The following is a 21036-nucleotide window of genomic DNA, read 5'->3' on the forward strand; positions in this document are numbered from 1 at the left end:
ACTCAACTTTACAGCATGATGCCTTTTCCAGTTTTCTGCCTCCTTGATACAGTTGTCTTTCTTGACTTCTCTTGTTCTAACTACCCCTTCAATTTCCTTTTTAAACATCCAGCTTGTCCCCTCCCCCCCGCTACTTAGTTTAAATGTAGCGGTGTTGCAGCAGAAAACCTGCCTGCCAGAATGCCGATCCCTGTTGTATTAAGGTGCAAGCCATCTCTCTTGTAGAATTTATGGTTACCATAAAATATACCCCAGTGATCCAAGAACTTGAAACCTTGCTTCCTGCACCAGTTCCCCAACCACACGTTCAAGTCCATTATCTCCCGGTTTCTGGCCACACTAGCCCGAGGAACTGGAAGCAAACTGGAGATAACCACCTTGGACGTCCTGCTTTTTAGCCTTCTTCCTAGTTCTCCGAAGTCTCGCTGTAGTATGTTCCTCCTCTTCTTCCCGACATCATTTGTGCCGACGTGTACCACCACCTCGGGCTCTTCACCCTCGTCCTTGAGGATGTCCTGCACTCTGTCCGCGATGTCTTTCACTCTAGCACCAGGAAAGCAACACACCATCCTTAAATCCCGTCTGCTGCCACAAAACCCCCGGTCAGTTCCTCTCACGATGGAGTCCCCTATTACCACGGCTCTATGTGATGTCCGACTCTTCCGCTCTGCTTCTGCGGCAACTTTTGATTGACAAACATGGCCGCCTTGCGAACTGGTAGTGTCATCAGACTCTACTGTTTCCAAAAGCTTCAACTTGTTCCTGACAGGTACTTCTCCCGGCGTCTCTTGCACCTGTCTCCTCGTCTGCACTCTTCTGCTCTCTTCTGGCATGATTGGTGTAATAACATCACTGAAGGTCTTGTCCAGAAAGATCTCGTTCTCTCGGATGAGCCTAAGGTCTTCGAGTTCTTTCGTCAGTGCTGCAATATGCTCGGTCAATTGCTGAATGTGCGCACACTTTCCACACATATACGAGCCAGACACACCAGAGTCGTTGACTTGCCACATCAAACACGTAGCGCACTGAACCAGCTGAGCAGTCATGTCTTCACCCTCTTCAACTGTGGCGTAATCTCTTTACTCAACCTCTTTATCAAGATTCCTGAGCTGAAGCCTCACTCTTCGATCTAAACTTCCTTAGACCCTCTTCCTATGGCAACTCTGTGGACTCTTAATTAAGGTTAGAGGAGGAGGGAGGGAGGGAGACCCTACTTTGTAGGACCTGGGGTTTAGAACACACCCACTCTAATAACAATCACTTACCTACCCGACCAGCTTTGCGCTCCGTCTGAACTTCCGCCCAGCTCCCGCCGCTCTCTGCTGCGAAACGACCGTTGGCGTCGAGGTAAGTTCTTTATATAACAATCACTTACCTACCCGACCAGCTTTGCGCTCCGTCTGAACTTCCGCCCAGCTCCCGCCGCTCTCTGCTGCGAAACGCAGTCTGTCATTTCTCAATACAGAGCTAGCACTAATAATTCTCACTGCTAGGAATTGTTGAAATTGAGAGCTTGCCGAGTTATGTTGCATCATGATGCTTTATTAAAAGAAGCAAGAATTTAGATAAGATTTTGTGACAAAGTTTTGCTTTTAACCATGATGACATTGGATCTTTCTTTTGCCCTTCTATAGTTATGTCCTTCGACAAAGCCTCTATAAAAAGCTACTCCTTGGGGCTGTGGTTGGTGTCCCACTGGCTATGGGTGCTGTATTTAGCTTGTCAGATGCCCGTGACCGTAGGAAGATGAGGCTACTGTTTGAAGGTGTTAGTCGCTTCTACAGGTGAGTAAATATAGTTATTTCCTTTGTTTGTTTTTTGGGTTTTACTCAACTGTTGGGAAAGCCCTGATATCTACTCATCCTTTCCTCAAGGCATGTAATCTCCCCAGTTACAGTTTTTAATGTGTCCATGGAATGTTTAGGGGAACAAGGAGGAGGGGAGTGGAGGACTTTGACCCATTGACAATGAAAGGATGATATGGCTTCAAGTCAGGATGGTGTGTGCTTTGAAGGGGAATTTGACCGATGTCTGTTGCCCTTGTTCTTCTATGTGATAGGAGTCATAGATTTGCAAAGTTCTGCCAAAGGAGAGTAGTAAGTTGTGCAGTCCATCTTGTGGATGCATATCTTGTAAATTCTGCCATCATAGTGCATTGGTGGTGAAAAGAGTGATTGATGAAGGCGGTGAATGGGGTGCCAGACAAACATATGCTTTGTTCTGGATGGCATTGATTTTCTTGTGTTGTTGGAGCCGCATCCATTCAGACAATTTTTGACTGTGCCTTATAGATGGCACTGGGGAGACAGCAGGTGCACTACTGGCCCCAAAGTGTTCTCCCACTGATGCCTCAGTCACCTGTCCTGCCTTATTTCCTCAGAAAAGGTCAAGTTTTGCTCCTTCTTGAGTAGTTACACTCTTGTACTGAGTATGAGAATTCTCTTATACACACTTAGCAAATTCTTCTACATCAAAGCCCTTAAGATTATGGCAGTCCCAGTCTGTTTGGAAAGTTAAAATCCCTTAGCATTGCCTTACTATCATCCTTCTAAAGGAGCAGTGCTCTGAAATCTTCTGATTTAAAGTAATCCCATTAGATTATAACCTGGAACGTGTGACTTCTGACCTTGTCCACACCAGTACCTCCACATGATAAGATTATACAACATTGAAAAAGACCTCTCTTTCTCGATAGGGAAAAAACCTCTTGATTCTGCACCCGTCAAAAACAGTCACCTTATCTATGTCCCTTTGTAACTCACAACATCCTTTGGCACTATCCACAGCTCTGGATGAGTGGTGCTGGAAGAGCACAGCAGTTCAGGCAGCATCCAAGTAGCTTCGAAATCGACGTTTCGGGCAAAAGCCCTTCATCAGGAATAAACCTACTATTTTACCTACTATCCACAGCTCTGCTTACCTTAATGCCATCTGCAAATTTACTAACTCCTCCTTCTACACCCACATCCAGATAATTCACAAAAATGATAAACAGCAGTGGCTCCAAAACAAATCCACTGGTAACCGAGCTCCAGGATGAACATTTCCCACCACCCTCTGTCGTCTTTCAGCTAGCCAATTTCTGATCCAAATCGCCTTCAATCCCGAAACTCCCTATTTTGTGAAGTAGCCTACCGTGTGGAACTTTTTATCAAATGCCTTACTGAAGTCCATATACACCACATCAACAGTTTTACCTTCATCCACCTGTTTCGCCACCTCTTCAAGAGCTCAATAAGATTAGTGAGGCATGACCTACCCTTCAAAAAACCATGTTGACTATCCCTAATCAAATTATTCCTTTCCAGATGATTATAAGTCCTATCTCTTATAGCCTTTTCCAACACCTTACCCACAAGTGAAGTAAGGCTCACTGTTCTATAATTACCAGGGTTGTCCCAACTCCCCTTCTTAAACAAGGGAATAACATTTGCTAACTTTAGTCCTCTGGCACTACTCCTGTCGACAGTGATGACAAAGATCAAAGCAAAAGGCTCTGCAATCACCTCCTGGCTTCCCAGAGAATCGGAGAATAAATCCCATCTGGCCCAGGGGTTTTATCTATTTTCAGATCTTCCAAAATTGCTAAAACCTCTTCTTATTTGTCAACCATGATCCCATCTGATCCCATAGCCTGTATCTCTGTATTCTCACTAACATTGCCCTTTTCCAATGTGAATGCTGACAAAAAGTATTTATTAAGCGGTTCCCGTATTCTCCGATTTCACACAAAACTTCCCACTACTATCTTTGGCCATAATCTTATTCTAGTCATTCTTATCTTCCTGATATATCATTTTAGAAGGCCTTAGAGTTTTCCTTGATCCTATCCACCAACCAGTTTTCATGTTCCCTTCTGGCTCTTCTTAGCCCTGTCTTTAGATCTTTTCTGGCTAACTTATAACACTCAAGCCCCCTAACTGAGCCTTCATGCCTCATCCTCGCATAAGCCCCTGCCTTTCTCTTGATGAGAGCATTTAAATACTATTTAAATGCAATTAGAGTTTCTGCCTCTGCCACCTTTTTTTATAGGCAGTGAGCTTCAGATTCCCACCACTGAGTAGGGAGGAAAAAAAATTCTTCACCCCTCTTGTAAATCTGTGTATTCCTTAAATATGTGTCCTCTGATCATTGATACCTTCGCTCAGGGAGAAAAGTTCTTTGCTGTTTACCTTGTCCATGCCCTCCAAATTAAATACATCTCAAAGCAGTAGCCAAGTAGAAGATATTATGGAGAGGGAAATAGGCACTTTTAACTGTAGTTGTGCACATACAATCAGAAATTACCTTTAGCCAAAAGTTACACCAAGCATGGACAAAGGAGCTGAACTGCAGAGCTGAGGTGAGAATGAATGTCCTTGACATTAAGCCTTCATTTGACCAAGAGGCAGCAAGAATCGGGGAAAACTCTCTGCAGATCGGAAATATACCTAGCACAAAAGAAGATGGTTGTGGTTGTTGGAGGACCTCATCCGCATCCCAGGGCATCACTGCAGGAGTTCCTGAGCGTCATGGCCTGTTTAGACAGTTCACCAGTGACCTTCCTTTCTTCATAAGGACAGATTTGGGAATGTTTGCTGGTGATTCCACATTTATAATTCCTTGGATATTGAATTCTTGGATCCTTGAGTCTAAGCTGTTCCTTTAACAAGGTTATGTTGTCCTTGGCTTTTTTTTTCCCCAGAGAGGTTGTATATTACAAATTTTGAAAAGGGGTTTAGGGCCAATTTGTTTGTAACTAACAGATACTGTCTCAGGCAGAAGTCTTTCAAGTTTTTTATAAAATAATACACTTGGAAAATGAAAAGGGCGTGGCCATTTCTCCTCTCTGTCTCTCTCTCTCGTGCGCTCTCTCGCGTGTGTAGATGAGCAGAGAGATCTCAGTGTCCAGGTACAGCGTTTTAGTTTTTATTAATAGAGGGATCGAGTTCCGGAGCCATGAGGTTACGCTATAGCTGTACAAAACTCTGTGGCCGCACTTGGAGTATTGTGTACAGTTCTGGTCACTGTATTATAAGAAGGATGTGGAAGCTTTGCAAAGGGTGCTGAGGAGATTTACTAGGATGTTGTCTGGTATGGAGGGAAGGCCTTACAAGGAAAGGCTGAGGGACTTGAGGCTATTTTTGTTAGAGAGAACATGGTTGTGAGGTGATTTAATAGAGACATATAAGATAATCAGAGGGTTAGATAGGGTTGACAGGGAGAGCCATTTTCCAAGTATGGTGACGGCGAGCACGAGGGTGCATAGCTTTAAATTGAGGGGTGATAGATATAGGACAGATGTTAGAGGTAGTTTCTTTACTCAGAGTAGTAAGGGTATGGAATGCTTTGCCTGCAACGGTAGTAGATTCACCAACTTTAAGTACATTTAAATCGTCATTGGACAAGCATATGGATGTACATGGAATAGTGTAGGTTAGATGGGCTTCAGATTGGTATAACAGGTCAGCACAACATTGAGGACCGAAGGGGTTTTCGCATAAGATAGGTTATTTGGTGTTCTGTTTTCTGTTCCATTATAAATAAATTAGTTTTCAACAAAACAATTTATTTACAAAGTGATTTGACCAGCTGTTCCTGTCCAGGAATATCCACTTTACGCCTGCTTAAAACAACAAGCAAAGTTCGAGTCTGAGCTATCTTCTTGAAAAGGTTTTGAGGGGTCTGGCCTTGTCCATAACAAATCTTTTCTGTGTGTAGCAACACCTGAACAATATTCAGATTGGGGCTGATTTGTAACACATCTTCACCACACAAGTACCAGGTAAAAATTGTCTCCAGCTGAAAATGTGAGCATCCAAGGAGCAGGAGAATCGACGTTTCGGGCATGAGCCCTTCTTCAGGAATCATTGATTCATCAGGAAAAATTGTCTCCACAAAAGTTAAGCTAACAATCAACCCTTGACATTCAAACGCATTATCATCATTGAGACTGTACAATCAACATCGTGGGAGTTGCTGTTGACCAGAAACCAAACTGAACCAGCCATATCAACGCTGGCTGCAATAGAAGACCAGAAGTTCTGCAGGAAGCAGCCCAACTTCCCTCCCTAGTGACTCTTCATCTATGAGGCAGGTATGATGAAATATTCCACAGTTATCTGACCTAGCTTCAACAGCAGTCGATCAGCGTTGTGCAGGTCAAAGCAGCCTACATGACTGGCACCCCATCTGACACCTTCAACATTTACTTCCTCTAGCATAAATGCAGAGTGACAACAGAGAGTACCATCTACAATTGCACTAGAGCAGCTTACCACGGCTCCTTTGACAGCATCTTCAAAACTTGACCTTGACAAGTCCGAAAGATGAGGGAAGCAAATCAAGGCGCCACTCCCACCTGCAAGTTATTGTCCATGCCAGACACCATCCCCGTTTGGAAAGACATTGTTGCTACTTCAAGGCCTCCACGGCTCACCACGATCTTTGAGGGTAATTGGGTATGGACAGTATATGCTGGCCTAGCAAGTGATGCCCACCTTCCTATGCATGAATTAAAAAAAGAAATTACTTGTATCAAAGTTGTAACCAAGGAATAGAGTGAGAACTTTAGGTGGGGTCCTGAGATCAAGTCAGAGCACCCACAGTGGATTTAAGTTGGATGTCAACAAATTGGCTAGATTTAGAATGTCCTGAATTGATAATGAAAATTGGTATAAGAGGGTGGATTTCTACGGATTGCCTCCTTGTTGCAGTTGAGGCTTGAATAATCTGTCAATCCTGAGATTGATGCCATTGGATGTTCTCAATTTTTGCCAGAGCCACCCATGTCAATAAGGTCTGAGGGGAGGTACCAAACAAAGTGTGATCCAAAACAAGTTTGTCATCGGCGATTCAGGTTGAAGATATTTGTGTAACATCAATGGCTATGATGACAAATGAAGGCTGCAACAATAGGGAGATTCTTATTGAGGCTTCCATGTCACTGGATCGAGCTTCTGTCAAGGACATTGCTGTTGCACATCAGCAGACACATTTCCACATTAAAAGATGTCCTGCCCATGGCTTCTACCTAGAATTTGAACTACATTTAAACAATACTCAAAGCCCTTGAGATAGTCCATCAATGAGAAGGATTCTCCACAATATGTTTGCCATGACCTCTTCTGTTAGAAGGACCAGGGCAGCAGATGTATGGGAACATCACCATTGGCAAGTTACCCTTCAAGCCACTCACTGACCTGAATTGGAAATATATCACTCTTCCTTCACTGTTATCAGGTCAAGATTCTGGAATTCCCTCACTAAGGGCATTGTGGGTTTACCTACAGCACATGGACTTCAGTGGTTCAAAAAGACAACTCACCACCAATGTCTTGAGGGCAATTAGGGACAGGTAATAAATGCTAGGCAGACAGCAACTCCCACGCCCACAAGTGAATAAAAAGCAATGATTATGGCTGACTTTAATTTCATGTTTTGGGTTTATCAACTTGGAAAGCTTAGCCACAGCAACTAATTCATGGAGTACATTAGGGATAGTTTTCTAGAGCAATATATTGTGGAGCCAACCAGGGAGCAAGTTATCTTATGTCTGGTAATAGGTTGAAGAAATTAACTTCAAGTAAAAGATGAACAGGGTGAATAGTCTTGGTAGGAATAACTGCAAAAGTTACATCCAGTAAGGAGGAACGATTCTAAGGGAGGGTTAAACCAATCATGGTTAACCAAGGAAGTTAAATGGAGTATTAAGTTAGAAAAAATAAAGCCTATAAAGATGCCAGAGCCAGTGATAACTTTTAAATATTTAACAAGAAAGGGAAAAGTCAAAGTGAATCGAGGCCCCTTAGAAAATGAATCTGGGAAGATGGTAATGTGGAAACAAGGAAATGGCAGTGGAGTAAACAGATATTTAGCACCAATCTTTATGGTGGAAGATACCTCTGACAGCCCGACAATACTAAAGAACATAGGGGAGGAATTAAGCAACATCACTAAAGGTGTAGTATTAGACAAACTAATGGGGCTATATGTAGATAAGTCCTCTGGTGCAAATGGCTTGTATCCCAGGATGTAAAAGAGCTACAGACATAGTGAATGTATTTGTCATAATTTTCCAAATGTCCTTTGCATTCTGGAGATGTACCAGCAGATTGATCAACTGTCAACATTCAAAAAGAGATAGAGGTAAAAAGTGGACATCTATAAACTCATTAGTCCAATATTTTTGTTGAAAAAGTATTCAAATCAATTACTAAGTAATAGCAGGACATTTGGAAAATCATAATCTTACAAGGCGGAGTCAGCATGGCTCAGTCATGAAAGAGCAGTCATGTCTGACTAATGTGAATGTTTTGAGGAGGTATCTACCAGTTCCACTATTGTCTGAAGGCATTGAAACAAGCTAGAAACATAGGAACAGGAGTAGGCCGGCTAGCCCATCAAGCTTTTCCCATCACTCAATGCAATCATGGCTGATGTGTGGCCTAACTCCATATACTGCTTTTGGCCCAAAGTCCACCAGATTTAAAATTAACTGATCTGACATCTGTTGCCATTTATGGAAGAGAGTTTCAAACCTTTACCACGCTTTTTGTGTGTAGAGTACTTCTTGACATCTCTCTTGCATTGTCTGGCCACAATTCTCAAACTATAGCCCCCTAGTTCTAGAGTCTCTAACCAGTGAAAATGGTTTATCCTTATCTTTTCCTGTTGATAATTTGAAGACTTTGATTAGATCACCCTTGAACCTTCAATATTCTGGAGATGACAAGCCGAATTTGTATAATCTCTCCTCATAATGTAAGCCTTGTCTAGGTATCATTCTTGTAAACCTACTTTGTATTCCCTCTAAGTCCAGTAAATCCAGCTTAAGGTTTGGTGCCCAGATCTATGCTTCAAGCAGGATCTCACCAGTGTTTTGTACTACTTCATCCTTCTGCTCCAGTCTGTGACAGAGAGGTTGGTGGATATCTCCTGTATTTAACTTTATACCATCTGGAAAGTACTCTGATCTATCCCTTTTTGGCCCACAATGGATAATTTCACAACTGTTTATATTGAACTCTTTCTGCATTATTTTTGCCAATTCACTTAGTCTATCAATGCAATGTAATACTATCATTTATACTGTCTACCGTGCAGGCTAACTTCTGTATTCAGCAAATTTGAATATGACTTTCCATGCCATTATTCAAGCCATTAATAAATAATATGAATCATTGAGCACAGATCCTTTGTGGGATATCACTGGTTACACCCTCCCAATTTGAGTATCTACTCACTATCCTTACTTTGTTCCCTGCAGCTCAACCAATTTCCAAGCCATGTCAATAATTTACCTTTTAATTTGGTAGGCTTCTATGTGGGATGTTATCAAATGCCTACTGAAAGTCCCTATAAACAACGTTCATAACAACCCCTGTCCATTACCTTAGTCTTGTCTAAATATTTGGGGAAAGATTTAAAAGGAACCTGAGGGCCAACTTGTTCACACAAAGGGTGGTGCGTATATGGAATAAGCTCCCAGAAAAAGTGGTGGAGCCTGGTACAATTATAAAATTTTAAAAGGCCTCTGCATTGGTACGTGAATAGGAAGAGTTTAGAGGTTAATGGGCCAAATGCTGGCAAATGGGACTAGATGAATTTAAGACATCTGGTCAGCACGGACGAGTTGGACTGAAAGATCTGTTTCTGTGCTGTACATCTCTATGACTGTGTTTGTCAGACAAAGCACCTTACCATAAGACATAGGAGCAGACGTTAGGCCATTCAGCCCATTCACTCAAGGACCAATCTATATCAGTTTTAAGTATACTCAATGATCCGGTTTCCACAGCCTTCTGTGGCAATGAATTCTGTAGATCCATCACTCCCTGGCTAAAGAAGTTTCTCCTTGTCTCCGTTCTAAAAAGTATTCCCTTTACTCTAAGGCTCTGCCCTCTGGTCCCAGTCTCTTCTACCAATGGAAACATCTTCCCAACATCTACTCTGTCCAGGCCATTCGGTATTAGATAATAGGTAATAGGTGCAGGAGTAGGCTATTCTGCACTTCGAGCCTGCATCACCATTCAATATGATCATGATTGATCATCCTTCATCAGTATCCTGTTCCTGCCTTATCTCCATAACCCTTGATTCCACTATCCTTGAGAGCTCTATCCAACTCTTTCTTAAATGAATCCAGAGACAGGGCCTCCACTGCCCTCTGGGGCAGAGCATTCCACATAGCCACCACTCTGGGTGAAGAAGTTTCTCCTCTTCTCTGTCCTAAATGGTCTACCCCGTATTTTTAAGCTGTGTCCTCTGGTTCGGCACTCATCCATCAGCGGAAACATGTTTCCTGCCTCCAGAGTGTCCAATCCTTTAATAATCTTATACACCTCAATCAGATCCCCTCTCAGTCTTCTAAACTCAAGGGTATACAAGCCCAGATGGTCCAGTCTTTCAGTGTAAGGTAATCCCGCCATTCCAGGAATTGACCTTGTGAACCTACGCTGCATTCCCTCAATAGCCAGAATGTCTTTCTGCAAATTTGGAGACCAGAACTGCACACAGTACTCCAGGTGTGGTCTCACCAGGGCCCTGTACAGCTGCAGAAGAACCTCTTTGCTTCTATACTCAATCCCTCTTGTCATGAAGGACAGCATGCTATTAGCCTTCACTACCTGCTGTACCTGCATGCTTACCTTTATTGACTGGTGTACAAGAACACCCAGATCTCTTTGTACTGCCCCTTTACCTAACTTGATTCCATTTAGGTAGTAATCTGCCTTCCTGTTCTTGCCACTAAAGTGGATAACCATATATTTATCCACATTAAGCTGCATCTGACCACTCACCTAACCTGTCCAGGTCACCCTGTAATCTAACATCCTCTTCACATTTCACCCTGCCACCCAGCTTAGTATCATCAGCAAATTTGCTAATATTATTGCTGATACCATCTTCTATATCATTAATATATATTGTAAAAAGCTGCGGTCCCAGCACTGATACCTGCGGTACCCCACTGGCCACTGCCTGCCATTCTGAAATGGAACAGTTTATCACTACTCTTTGTTTCCTGTCAGCCAACCAACTTTCAATCCAAGTTAGTACTTTGCCCCCAACACCATGTGCCCTAATTTTGCTCACTAACCTCCTATGTAGGACTTTATCAAAAGCTTTCTGAAAGTCCAGGTACACTACATTTACTGGATCTCCCTCGTCCATCTTCAGAGTTACATCCTGAAAAAATTCCAGAAGATTAGTCAAGGATGATTTCCCCTTCATAAATCCATGCTGACTCTGACCTATCCTGTTACTACTATCCAGATGTGTCCTAATTTCATCCTTTATAACAGACTCCAGCATCTTTCCCACCACTGAGGTCAGACTAACTAGTCTATAATTTCCTGCTTTCTCTCTTCCACCTTTTCTTAAAAAGTGGGACAATATTAGCCACCCTCCAATCCGCAGGAACTGATCCCGAATCTATCGAACTCTGGAAAATAATCACCAACGCATCCACGATTTCTCGAGCCACCTCCTTCAGTACCCTGGGATGTAGACCATCAGGCCCCGGTGACTTATCAACCTTCAGACCTAACAGTCTCTCCAACACCAATTCCTGGCAAATATAAATTCCCTTAAGTTGAGGGACTGTTACCTCAGGGAGATTGCTTGTGTCTTCCCCAATGAACACAGATCTGAAGTACCAATTCAATTCTTCTGCCACTTCTCTGTTCCCCGTAATATATTCCCCTGTTTCTGTCTTCAAGGGCCCAATTTTAGTCTGTATGTTTCAATTAGATTCGCCCCTCATTCTTCTAAGCTCCATCGAATATAGACCCAGAGTCCTCAAATGATCCTCGTATGTTAAGTTTTTCATTCCTGGGACCATTCTTGTGAACCTCCCCTGAACGTGCTCCTGGGCCTGTACATCCTGAGCTATGGGGTCCAAAACTGCACACAACACCCCTATTGTAAATATGGTTTAACCAGAATCTTCTAGAGCCTCAAACATACATCCCTATTTTTCTATTCTAATCCTCTGAAAGCAAATGCCATCTGAATTTTCTCTCCATTTAGAAAAGAGCCCATGCCTTTCTTCTTCCTGCTAAAGTGCATAATCTCACATTTTCCCAAGTTGTACTTCATCTGCCACTTCTTTGCCCACTCTTTTAACTTTTTGTCCAACTCCCTCGAAACCTCCCTGCCTCCTCAATGCTACCTGTCCCTCTACCTATCTTTGTATCACCTGCAAACTTCGCCAGAATATCCTCCGTTCTGTCATCTAGATCACTAATGTAGAAGTGAAAAGTTGTGGCCCCAACACTGAGCCTTGTGGAACACCACTTGTCACCGGCTGCCATCCTGAGAAGGATTATTTTAACCCTACTCTCTGCTTTCTGCCAGACAGCCAAGCTTCTATCCATGCTAGTCCCTTGCTCAAACACATGGGCCCTTATCTTACTCCGTAGTCTCCTGTGCAGCACCTTGTCAAAGATTAAGCCCTCAGGTCAGAGCCCATTGTGTTGGAGGTTGTGTATTGGCATGGTTAGAGAATTGGCTAATGGGCAGGAAACGGGATGGGGGATAAGGGTTTCTTTTTCAGGTTGGTGACCTGTGACCAGTTGGATTCCACAGGGATCCGTGCTGGGGCCTGTTTACAATAAATGTTAATGACCTAGAGAAAGGAAGTGAGTGTGCTTAGCCAGATTTGCAGGTGCCACAAAATCAGGTGGAATGGAAGGTTGCAAGATGGTCATAAAAGCTTGTAGACATGACTAGGTGAAATAAGTGGGTAAGAAGTTGGCAAATTGTGTATAATGTGAGAAAATGTGAAATTATTCAATTTGGAAGGGAAAACAATTATTACAGAGCATTATTTAAATAGAGAAAAACAGTAGAGCCTTGAGGGTAGTTGTACATGAAACACAAAGCTAGCACAGACCTCTAGCAGGTAATTAGGAAGACTAATGAAATGTTGCCCCTTATTTCAAGGGGGGGATGGTTTGAGTATGAGCGAAGGATATCTGCAACTGTACAGGATGCTCATGAGACCACATCTCAGACTGTGTAGTTTTGGTCTCTTTATTTAAGAAAAGATATAACTTTGGAGGTGATCCAAAGAAGGTTCACTAGAGAAAGAAAAGAGGGAGGGAAAAAAAAGGCAAGATTATGTTACAAAGGCTGAACAGATTTTGACTGTACTCATTTGGAGTTTAAAAGAATGAGCAATGATCTCATTCAAACGTCTAGGATTCTGAAGTAGGTTAAAAGGTAAAAGCTGAGAGAATATTTCCCCTCATGAGAGAATCGATGACCAGGAGGCACAATCTCAGACTAAACGGGTATGAGTTTAAGACTGAAATGAGGATAAATTTCTTAGTCTTTGGAGCCCACAAAGGGCTCTCTTTCCCCCCTCTTTTTTTTCTCTCCCCCTCTCCCCTCTTTTCTCCCTCCATCCCCCACTCTTTTTTTTTCTCTCTCCCTCTCTCCCTTCATTCTTTTTTTCCTCCCTCTTGTTAAGACATAGGGTAAACCCTCATGCTTAATTTAAACCAGTAATACAGGAATGATTTATCCTGAGCAGTAATCTGTGAAAATTCGATAGGCTAAACACTATTGAAAGTAAAAATTAACGACTTTATTTCTAGAAGTATAACAGAATAATTAACTAACAACTAGTTACATCTCCTTCCTCCAACCTGTCTTGTACTTTCCCCTCTACAATATTGGTCCGATAAAAATCCCGATTAACATTTACGAAACAAAACTTATCTCAAAACTAAGAAGCTTCCAGTTATTCTCTGTATTCCTGTTGTTGTCGTTGTCTTGGGGATTCTGCTTCACAGGTTATTGATCGATTTAAAGGTACGTTCTAAGAGTTATTTTTCGCGTAGTCTCTACATGCTGGTGGCATTGTAGTTGTCCTCCCAGCTGTTCAATTTTCTCCGGTCTTATACCCTAAAGCATCGGATTGTATGATTGGCTTTTAAGATTGTGTCAATATACTAAATTCAAACTGGATTGGAGTTTTTTTTTGTGTGGGTATAATTTAAACTGAATGGCAGATCTGTTTTTGACTCCAGGCAACCCAGCTATTTGGCTTTTGATCAAGTGTTACATTGTTACTTTTATTGAGAACACTCAGTGCTGTCAGGTATTTTTAATAGCTTTTAACTCAAAGGTACAGTACATCCATATCTTCATAACCACTGTCTCCCCATCTGCTGAATCATTCATTTTCTTAGCTATAGTCGGTTTTGAAAAAGTGTCTTACTGGTCTTTGTTTCTCTCTTCACTGATTCTTCAAGACTTGCTGTGTTTCTCCAGCAACTTGTACTTTTGAAATCTCCACTGTCTGCAGGTTTTTTTTGTTTTTAGTTTATTCTTGTCTAATCAAGCTTCTGGACAAGGGAAAGCAGTGTGCCAAGGGAATAGGCAATGATGATTTCAAGGTTGGAATGGTTAGGGTTGCAGTGAGTCTTCTATTAGATCCAGAGAACTTACTGTGGAAGAAGTAACCATGGAGATCAAATGCAGTTGATGGCAGTGAATGGCCGAGGATCAAAGCTCTTGGCAAAATCTAACCAGGAATAATTTCTAAGAGGTTTTAAAAACATCAGGAAATCAAAATTGTGTACAATATTCCAGGTGGCATCCTAGCACAAACTTAAATAATCCTTGTTAATTTGCCTTAATCCTGTATTGCGGCCGTTTATAAGGGGCAAGAAGAAAAGTGGCAATAGGAGTGAAGGTCTTGAATCCTGTATATACGTAAAAGTCTATAATCCTGTTTACATTCCTAATTTCCAGTTGGACACGAGCATTGACTAGTTATACCTGGCTGTTTTGAATAAAATTTCTCTCCATTTGGGCCAATTGTGCAGCTTGACAACATTGTTACTGTCGAGCAATAATTACTCCAATGCCGAATAATGTCGAGAATGCTGGAAGGATGGAGCAGGTTTCTTATTGTATACATTCACCTTTTTGTATTGTATCCTTACCTTTGCAGATCCATTTACTTTGGAATAAAAATCTCTACAGATTATTGGTGGACTATTAATGTAAAACTTTATGGAAAGGATGAGGTAAGCTTTGTATTTTTGATTTGGTTTAATAGATTTGGTGAATTGTCAAAGTAGGCTTGCCAGAAAGTTTGAAGCTCATGAAATGAAAGGAGTATTGGTGGCAAGAAAACTTACATTTATTTATATATAGCATCTTCTAATGTAGAAAGTGAGGACTGCAGATGTGGAGATCGGAGTTGAGGGTGTGGTGCTGGAACAGCACAGCCGGTCAGGCAGCATCTGAGGAACAAGAGAATCAATGTTTTGGGCATAAGCCCTTCAGCAGGAAATGCCTAAGATTGCATAAGGAGCTTTGGAAAATGGTTTGATATTGAGCTCCAGGGGTATGGGAACCAAATGAGGAAGTTAGTATGATTGTAGTCGCAAAAGCCTGTAAGGAACTAGATAATGAAGTCAGAGTGACTAAGGGGAAGAGTAGGCAGGGAGCAAATGATTAACACAAAGGAATAGGTGGTCTGAGGCACATTTGTTTTAATGCGAGAAGTGTGGTAGGTAAGGCAGATGAACTTTTTAGGGCTTGGATTAGTACCTGGGGGTATGATGTTACTGCTATTACTGAGACTTGGTTGAGGGAAGGGCATGATTGACAACTAAATATCCCAGAATATAGATGCTTCGGGGGGGATAGAGAGGGAATTGAAAGGGATGGAGGAGTTGCATTACTGGTTAGAACAACGCTGAAGGGGGACACCGATCCATCTAGACCTCTAACACTAAATGAATCCCAATCAATGCTGGGAAAATTAAAATCTCCTATCACCACCACCCTGTTGCTCCTACACCTTTCCATAATCTGTTCACATATTTGTACCTCTGTCTCGCGCTTGCTGTTGGGAGACCTGCAGTACAACCCCAACCTTGTTACAGCACCCTTCCTATTTCTGAGCTCTGCCCATACTGCCTCACTGCTCGAGTGCTAAGTTGGGGGAAGAGTTACTATAGCAAAATTCTACAGGAACTGGGGAATGTGAATTGGGAACAGCTGTTTGAAGAACAATCCACATTTCATGTTTTTAATAGAATCCCTGCAGTGTCGAAAGAAGTCCACATTGCGCCTCTGAAGATCAATCCACTCTGACCCATTCCCCTACCCTCTATTTACCCTAGACTAATGTGCCTAACCTACGCACCCCTGAACACAATGGATAATTTAGCATGGCCAATTCACCTAACTTGCACATCTTTGGATTGTGGGAGGAAACCGGAGCACCCAAAGGAAACCTGCACAGACGCTGGGAGAATGTGCAAACTCTACACAAATGGTCGCCTGAGGTTGGAATCGAACCCAAATCCCTGGCGCTGTGAGGTAGTAGTGCTAACCACTGAGCCACCGTGCTGCCCACTTGAGCCATCTCTTGGCTCCCTTCAATGGACCAATAATTTCTTGCCTACTGTGTGGGAGGCTTTTAAAAGAGAGGTTGGTTAGAGTGCAGGACAGACATGTCCCTGTGAAAATGAGAGATAGAAATGGCAAAATTAGGGAATCATGGATGACAGGTGAAATTGTGAAACTAGCCAAGAAGAAAAAGGAAGCATACATAAGGTTTAGGTGACTGAAAACAGACTAAGCTTTGGAAGAATTTCAGGAAAGTAAGACTAATTTGAAACGAGGAATTAAGAGGGTGAAAAGGGGTCATGAAATATCTTTTTGCAAACCGGGTTAAGGAAAATCCCAAAGCCTTTTATTTGTACATAAGGAGCGAGAGGGTAACTGGAGAAAGGGTTGGCCCACTCAAGGACAAAGGAGGAAAGTGTTAAGCCATGGGGTAAACCTTTCTGCTAAATTTAAACCAGACACACACAAATGCTAGCCTTGCGCCATAATCTGTTAAATTTTGAGTGGCAAATAACTATCCCAAATATCACCATTAAAAAGAAAAAATTAACAATTTTATTCTTGAAGTCCAAAAGAGAGCATTAAACAACAACTCTTTACAACTCCTTTCTCTCAAACCTATTTTTCCTTCCACTCTACAATACTGGTCTGATAAATTCCCTCTTAAATTTACGGCAAATCAATTTTCAAAACCAGATGTCAAACTACGTAGATTCCTGTAGATCGTATTCTGTCTTCTGCTGCACAACTTTGTCATGGACAGGTACCTTTCAGAGATCTATTCTGCTGACAGTCTGTTGGTGCTCGGCTGCTCTTTGCTGTTCTCCCCTGTTGTTCAAAATACCCGATTTCACTTACCCCAAAACATCAGAACATCTCATTGGTCTGATGGTCATCAAAACATTAAAATTCAAATTCGATTGGATTTTGGTATCTTGGACATAATTTAAACTGACTGAATTTGAATTTGTGTACGATAGCAACGCAGCACGAGCTATTTGTTTCACAACCAAATGTTACATTTTGAAAGTTCATACTGTGCTTTCAGTCAGTCCTTGCCAGCTTTCTTTTACTCTCTACAGGTACAGTATGCACCTACACCTTCATAACAAAAGTTGTGTGGCATCAGAGAAAATGGGTGAGATTCTTCATGAGTACTTTGCATCGGTATTCACCAAAGAGAGGGACATGACGGATGTTGAGGTTCGGGATAGATGTTTGATTACTCTAGGTCAAGTCAGCATAAGGAGAGAGGAAGTGTTGGGTATTCTAAAAGACATTAAGGTGGACAAGTCCCCAGGTCTGGATGGGATCTGATGTTGCTGATGGAAATGAGAGAGGAAATAGCTGGGCCTTAACAGATGTCTTTGCAGCATCCTTGAACACTGGTGAGGTCCTGGAGGACTGGAAAATTGATAATGTTATCCCCTCGTTGAACAAGGGTAGCAGGGATTATCCAGGTAATCATAAACTGGTGAACCTAACATCAGTGGTAGGGAAGCTCCTGGAGAAGATACTGAGGGATAGGATCTATTTACATTTGGAAGAAAATGAGCTTATTAGTGATGGGTAGCATAGTTTTGTGCAGTGAAGGTCATGTCTTACAAACCTAATAGAATTCTTTGAGGAAGTGACATAGTTGATTGAGGGAAGGGCTATAGATGTCATATATGTGGACTTCAGTAAGGCGTTTGATAAGGTTTCCCATGATAGGCTGAAGGGGAAAGTGAAGTTGCATGGGGTCCAGGTTATACTAGCTAGATAGATAGAGAACTGGCTGGACGACAGGAGACAAAGTAGTAGTGGAGAGGAGTTTCTCAAAGTGGAGAACTGTGACCAATGGTGTTCAACAGGGATCCATGTTGGAACCAATGTTGTTTGTGATATACATAAATGACCTGGAGGAAGGTATTGGTGGTCTGATTAGCAAGTTTGCAAATGACACCAAGATTGGTGGAGTAGCAGATAGTGAAGGAGACTGTCTGAGAATATAGCAGAATGTAGAGAGTGGAGAGTCGGGTAGAGAAATGGCAGATGGAGATCAATCTGGGTAAATACAAGATGATGCATTTTGGAAGATCCAATTCAAGAGTGAACCATGCAGTAAATGGAAAAGTCCTGGGGAAAATTGGTGTACAAAGAGATCTGGGTGTTCAGGTCCATACACCCTGAAGGTGGCAATGTAGGTCAATATAGTGGTCAAGAAGGTACATGGACCAGTTTTTCCTTCGTTGGACGGGGTACAGATTACAAGAGTTGGCAGATCATGTTACAGTTGTATCGGACTTTGGTTCGGCCTCATTTGAAATACTGTGTACACTTCTGGTTGCCGCATTACCAAAAGGATGTGGATGCTTTGAAGAGGGTGTAGAGGAGGTTCACCAGGACATTGCCTGGTATGGATAGCGCTAGCTATGAAGAGAGGTTGAGTAGATTAGGATTCTCTTCATTAGAAAGACGGCGGTTGAGGGAGGAACGTGATGGAGGTCTACAAAATCATGAGAGGTATAGGCAGGGCGGATAGCAAGAAACTTTTTTCCCCCCAGAGTGGGGGGACTCTATTACTAGGAGTCGCTAATTCAAGGTGATGGGGAAAAGTTTCAGCATTGAACTGGAGAAAATTGCTGCTTCTCCAACACTGGATGCTATTAATAACTTGGAAGCAGTGGAGAAATTGAGCGAGGAGGTGATGTGGTCAAGCTGGGCATCATATTATGATCCCAGACCAATCACTGATTTTGTTACAATCAGGTTAGGAATCAGTGTCCTTTGTTTTTTATTTTTAAAGTAGTCAACAGGTGAGACCTTAAGTCCAGGAAACTTAAGAGAATAAAGCCACACATCCCATAGTTTTGATCAAAATTGAATAGTAAGACAATCTGCAATACATCTACATTGTGTTAGAAATGGTGTAAACCTTAGTAATACACTCTGCTGACACACCCTACAGCACACCACAAATATGGTCTGATTGTTCCCGATGATTTCTCATTGGCTCCCCCAGGATGATGATACAGTGGGTCATGGGATCTTATTAAACTACACAAAGAATTTTGAATCTTCATTTTGGTCAACCTGGCGATCCCTTTCAAAACCACACTCCACCAAGAACTGCTTTAACGTCTGCACCTGTTCTGATCACTCTGCTGTCCTGGCTCCATGATCCCTTGAAATCCAAATTACAGTCCAGTACTCGCTCCATAGGCATAACTCCAACTCTTCTCCGATGTTTAGCTTCACCCAGCCAGTCCAATCTGAGATTGAAAATGCAACCCTTGCACAACTGTCTTCTGTTCATTAGCCTATCCTCTCTCTACTTCCAACACCCAAGTGTTATCTTATTAAACAGCCTAATGTGTGATAGTGTATCGAACACCTTCTAAAAATTCAATATATTACATCCATACTGCTTGTTACCTAGTAAAAGAATCTCAGATATATTTTTCAGGCATAATTTCCCGTTCATGAAGGTTTGTGGACTCATAATGCATTTCTAAATGCTCTGCTATTATGCCATTTTACAATAGACCATAATCTTTTCCCAATAGTGATGACGTTAAACTGGCCTGGAGTTACCTTTTTGGTATTTATCTTAAAGGCACTACACTGGCACTTTTCCAATCCTCTGGAGTGATTCCAGAATTTAAGGATTGCTTGAAGATTACTGATGTATCTGCTATTTCTGAAGGTGGCTCAGTGGCTAGCACTGCAGCCTCACAGCACCAGGGACCCGGGTTCGATTGCAGCCTCGGGCGACTGTCTGTGTGGAGTTTGCACATTCTCCCTGTGTCTGCGTGGGTATCCTCTCTCAGTCCAAGATGTGCAGGTCAGGTGGATTGGCCATGCTAAATTGCCCATAGTGTTAGGTGCATTAGTCAGAGGGAAATGGGGCTGGGTGGGTTACTCTTCGGAGGGTCATTAGAGTCATAGAGATGTACGGTGTGGACTTGTTGGGCCGAAGGGCCTGTTTCCATACTGTAGGGAATCTAATCTAATCTACTTCCTTTCAGGGGACCTAGTTTCCCTAGTAATTTTTCTCTAGCGATTTGTTATTGTAGTTATTTTCTTTCCTTTTTTGACTCTTGAGTATTTAGTAACCTTGTAATACAATTAGTGTCTCTTACTGTAAAAACTCAAGTAATTTATTTTACTACTTTGCCATTTCCTGGTTCCTTTTATTTTCATTCATGGGATAGTCGGACTAGCAGAGGAAGCTATTAGGAAGAACTTACAGTGCATTCATAATAATATGATGTGGTTTGAACGGAGGATTAGGTTATTTTGGATCAGATGCAATGTTGTGATGTAGGTTTAGTAAATTATGTCAGAGTAAAAGATCCCCTGGAAACAGTGACCATAAATGGTTGAATTCAGTATTCAGATTGAGGAGGAGAATATGGGTCAGAAACTACTGTACTAAGCTTAGATGAGGGTAATTAAAGGAATGACTGCTGAGCTGGCTAGAGTTGACCATGGCTGTATCAGCCTGCTGAGGTATCTTATCAAATGCCTTACTGAAGTTCATGTAGACAACATCCACTGCCCTTCCCTCATCGATCATTGTCACCTCTTCCAAAAGTAAACTCAAGTTGGTGAGACATGGCCTCCTCTTTCTCCCCCCCACCCCAAAACTCATGCGACCAATTACTAACCCTGAATTCCTCATGGTTAACCAAC

At 42.2% G+C, this 21036-nt stretch overlaps 1 protein-coding gene across 4 annotated transcripts in view; it reads left to right on the forward strand.

The window, feature by feature from the left end:
• Positions 1-21036, forward strand: part of adck5 (aarF domain containing kinase 5) — a 136713-nt gene that overhangs the window by 47255 nt on the left and 68422 nt on the right. For 3 of the 4 annotated variants that reach the window (XM_072576447.1, XM_072576448.1, XM_072576450.1), the window contains 2 exons: positions 1635-1784; positions 14948-15023. In XM_072576447.1, coding sequence (XP_072432548.1) covers positions 1635-1784; positions 14948-15023 — 226 coding nt within the window. Of the gene's footprint in view, positions 1-1634; positions 1785-14947; positions 15024-21036 lie in introns of those variants that run through there. The other variant, XM_072576451.1, reaches the window with a different exon arrangement.

The sequence above is a fragment of the Chiloscyllium punctatum genome, chromosome 8, assembly GCF_047496795.1.
Source record: "Chiloscyllium punctatum isolate Juve2018m chromosome 8, sChiPun1.3, whole genome shotgun sequence".
Taxonomy (NCBI): domain Eukaryota; kingdom Metazoa; phylum Chordata; class Chondrichthyes; order Orectolobiformes; family Hemiscylliidae; genus Chiloscyllium; species Chiloscyllium punctatum.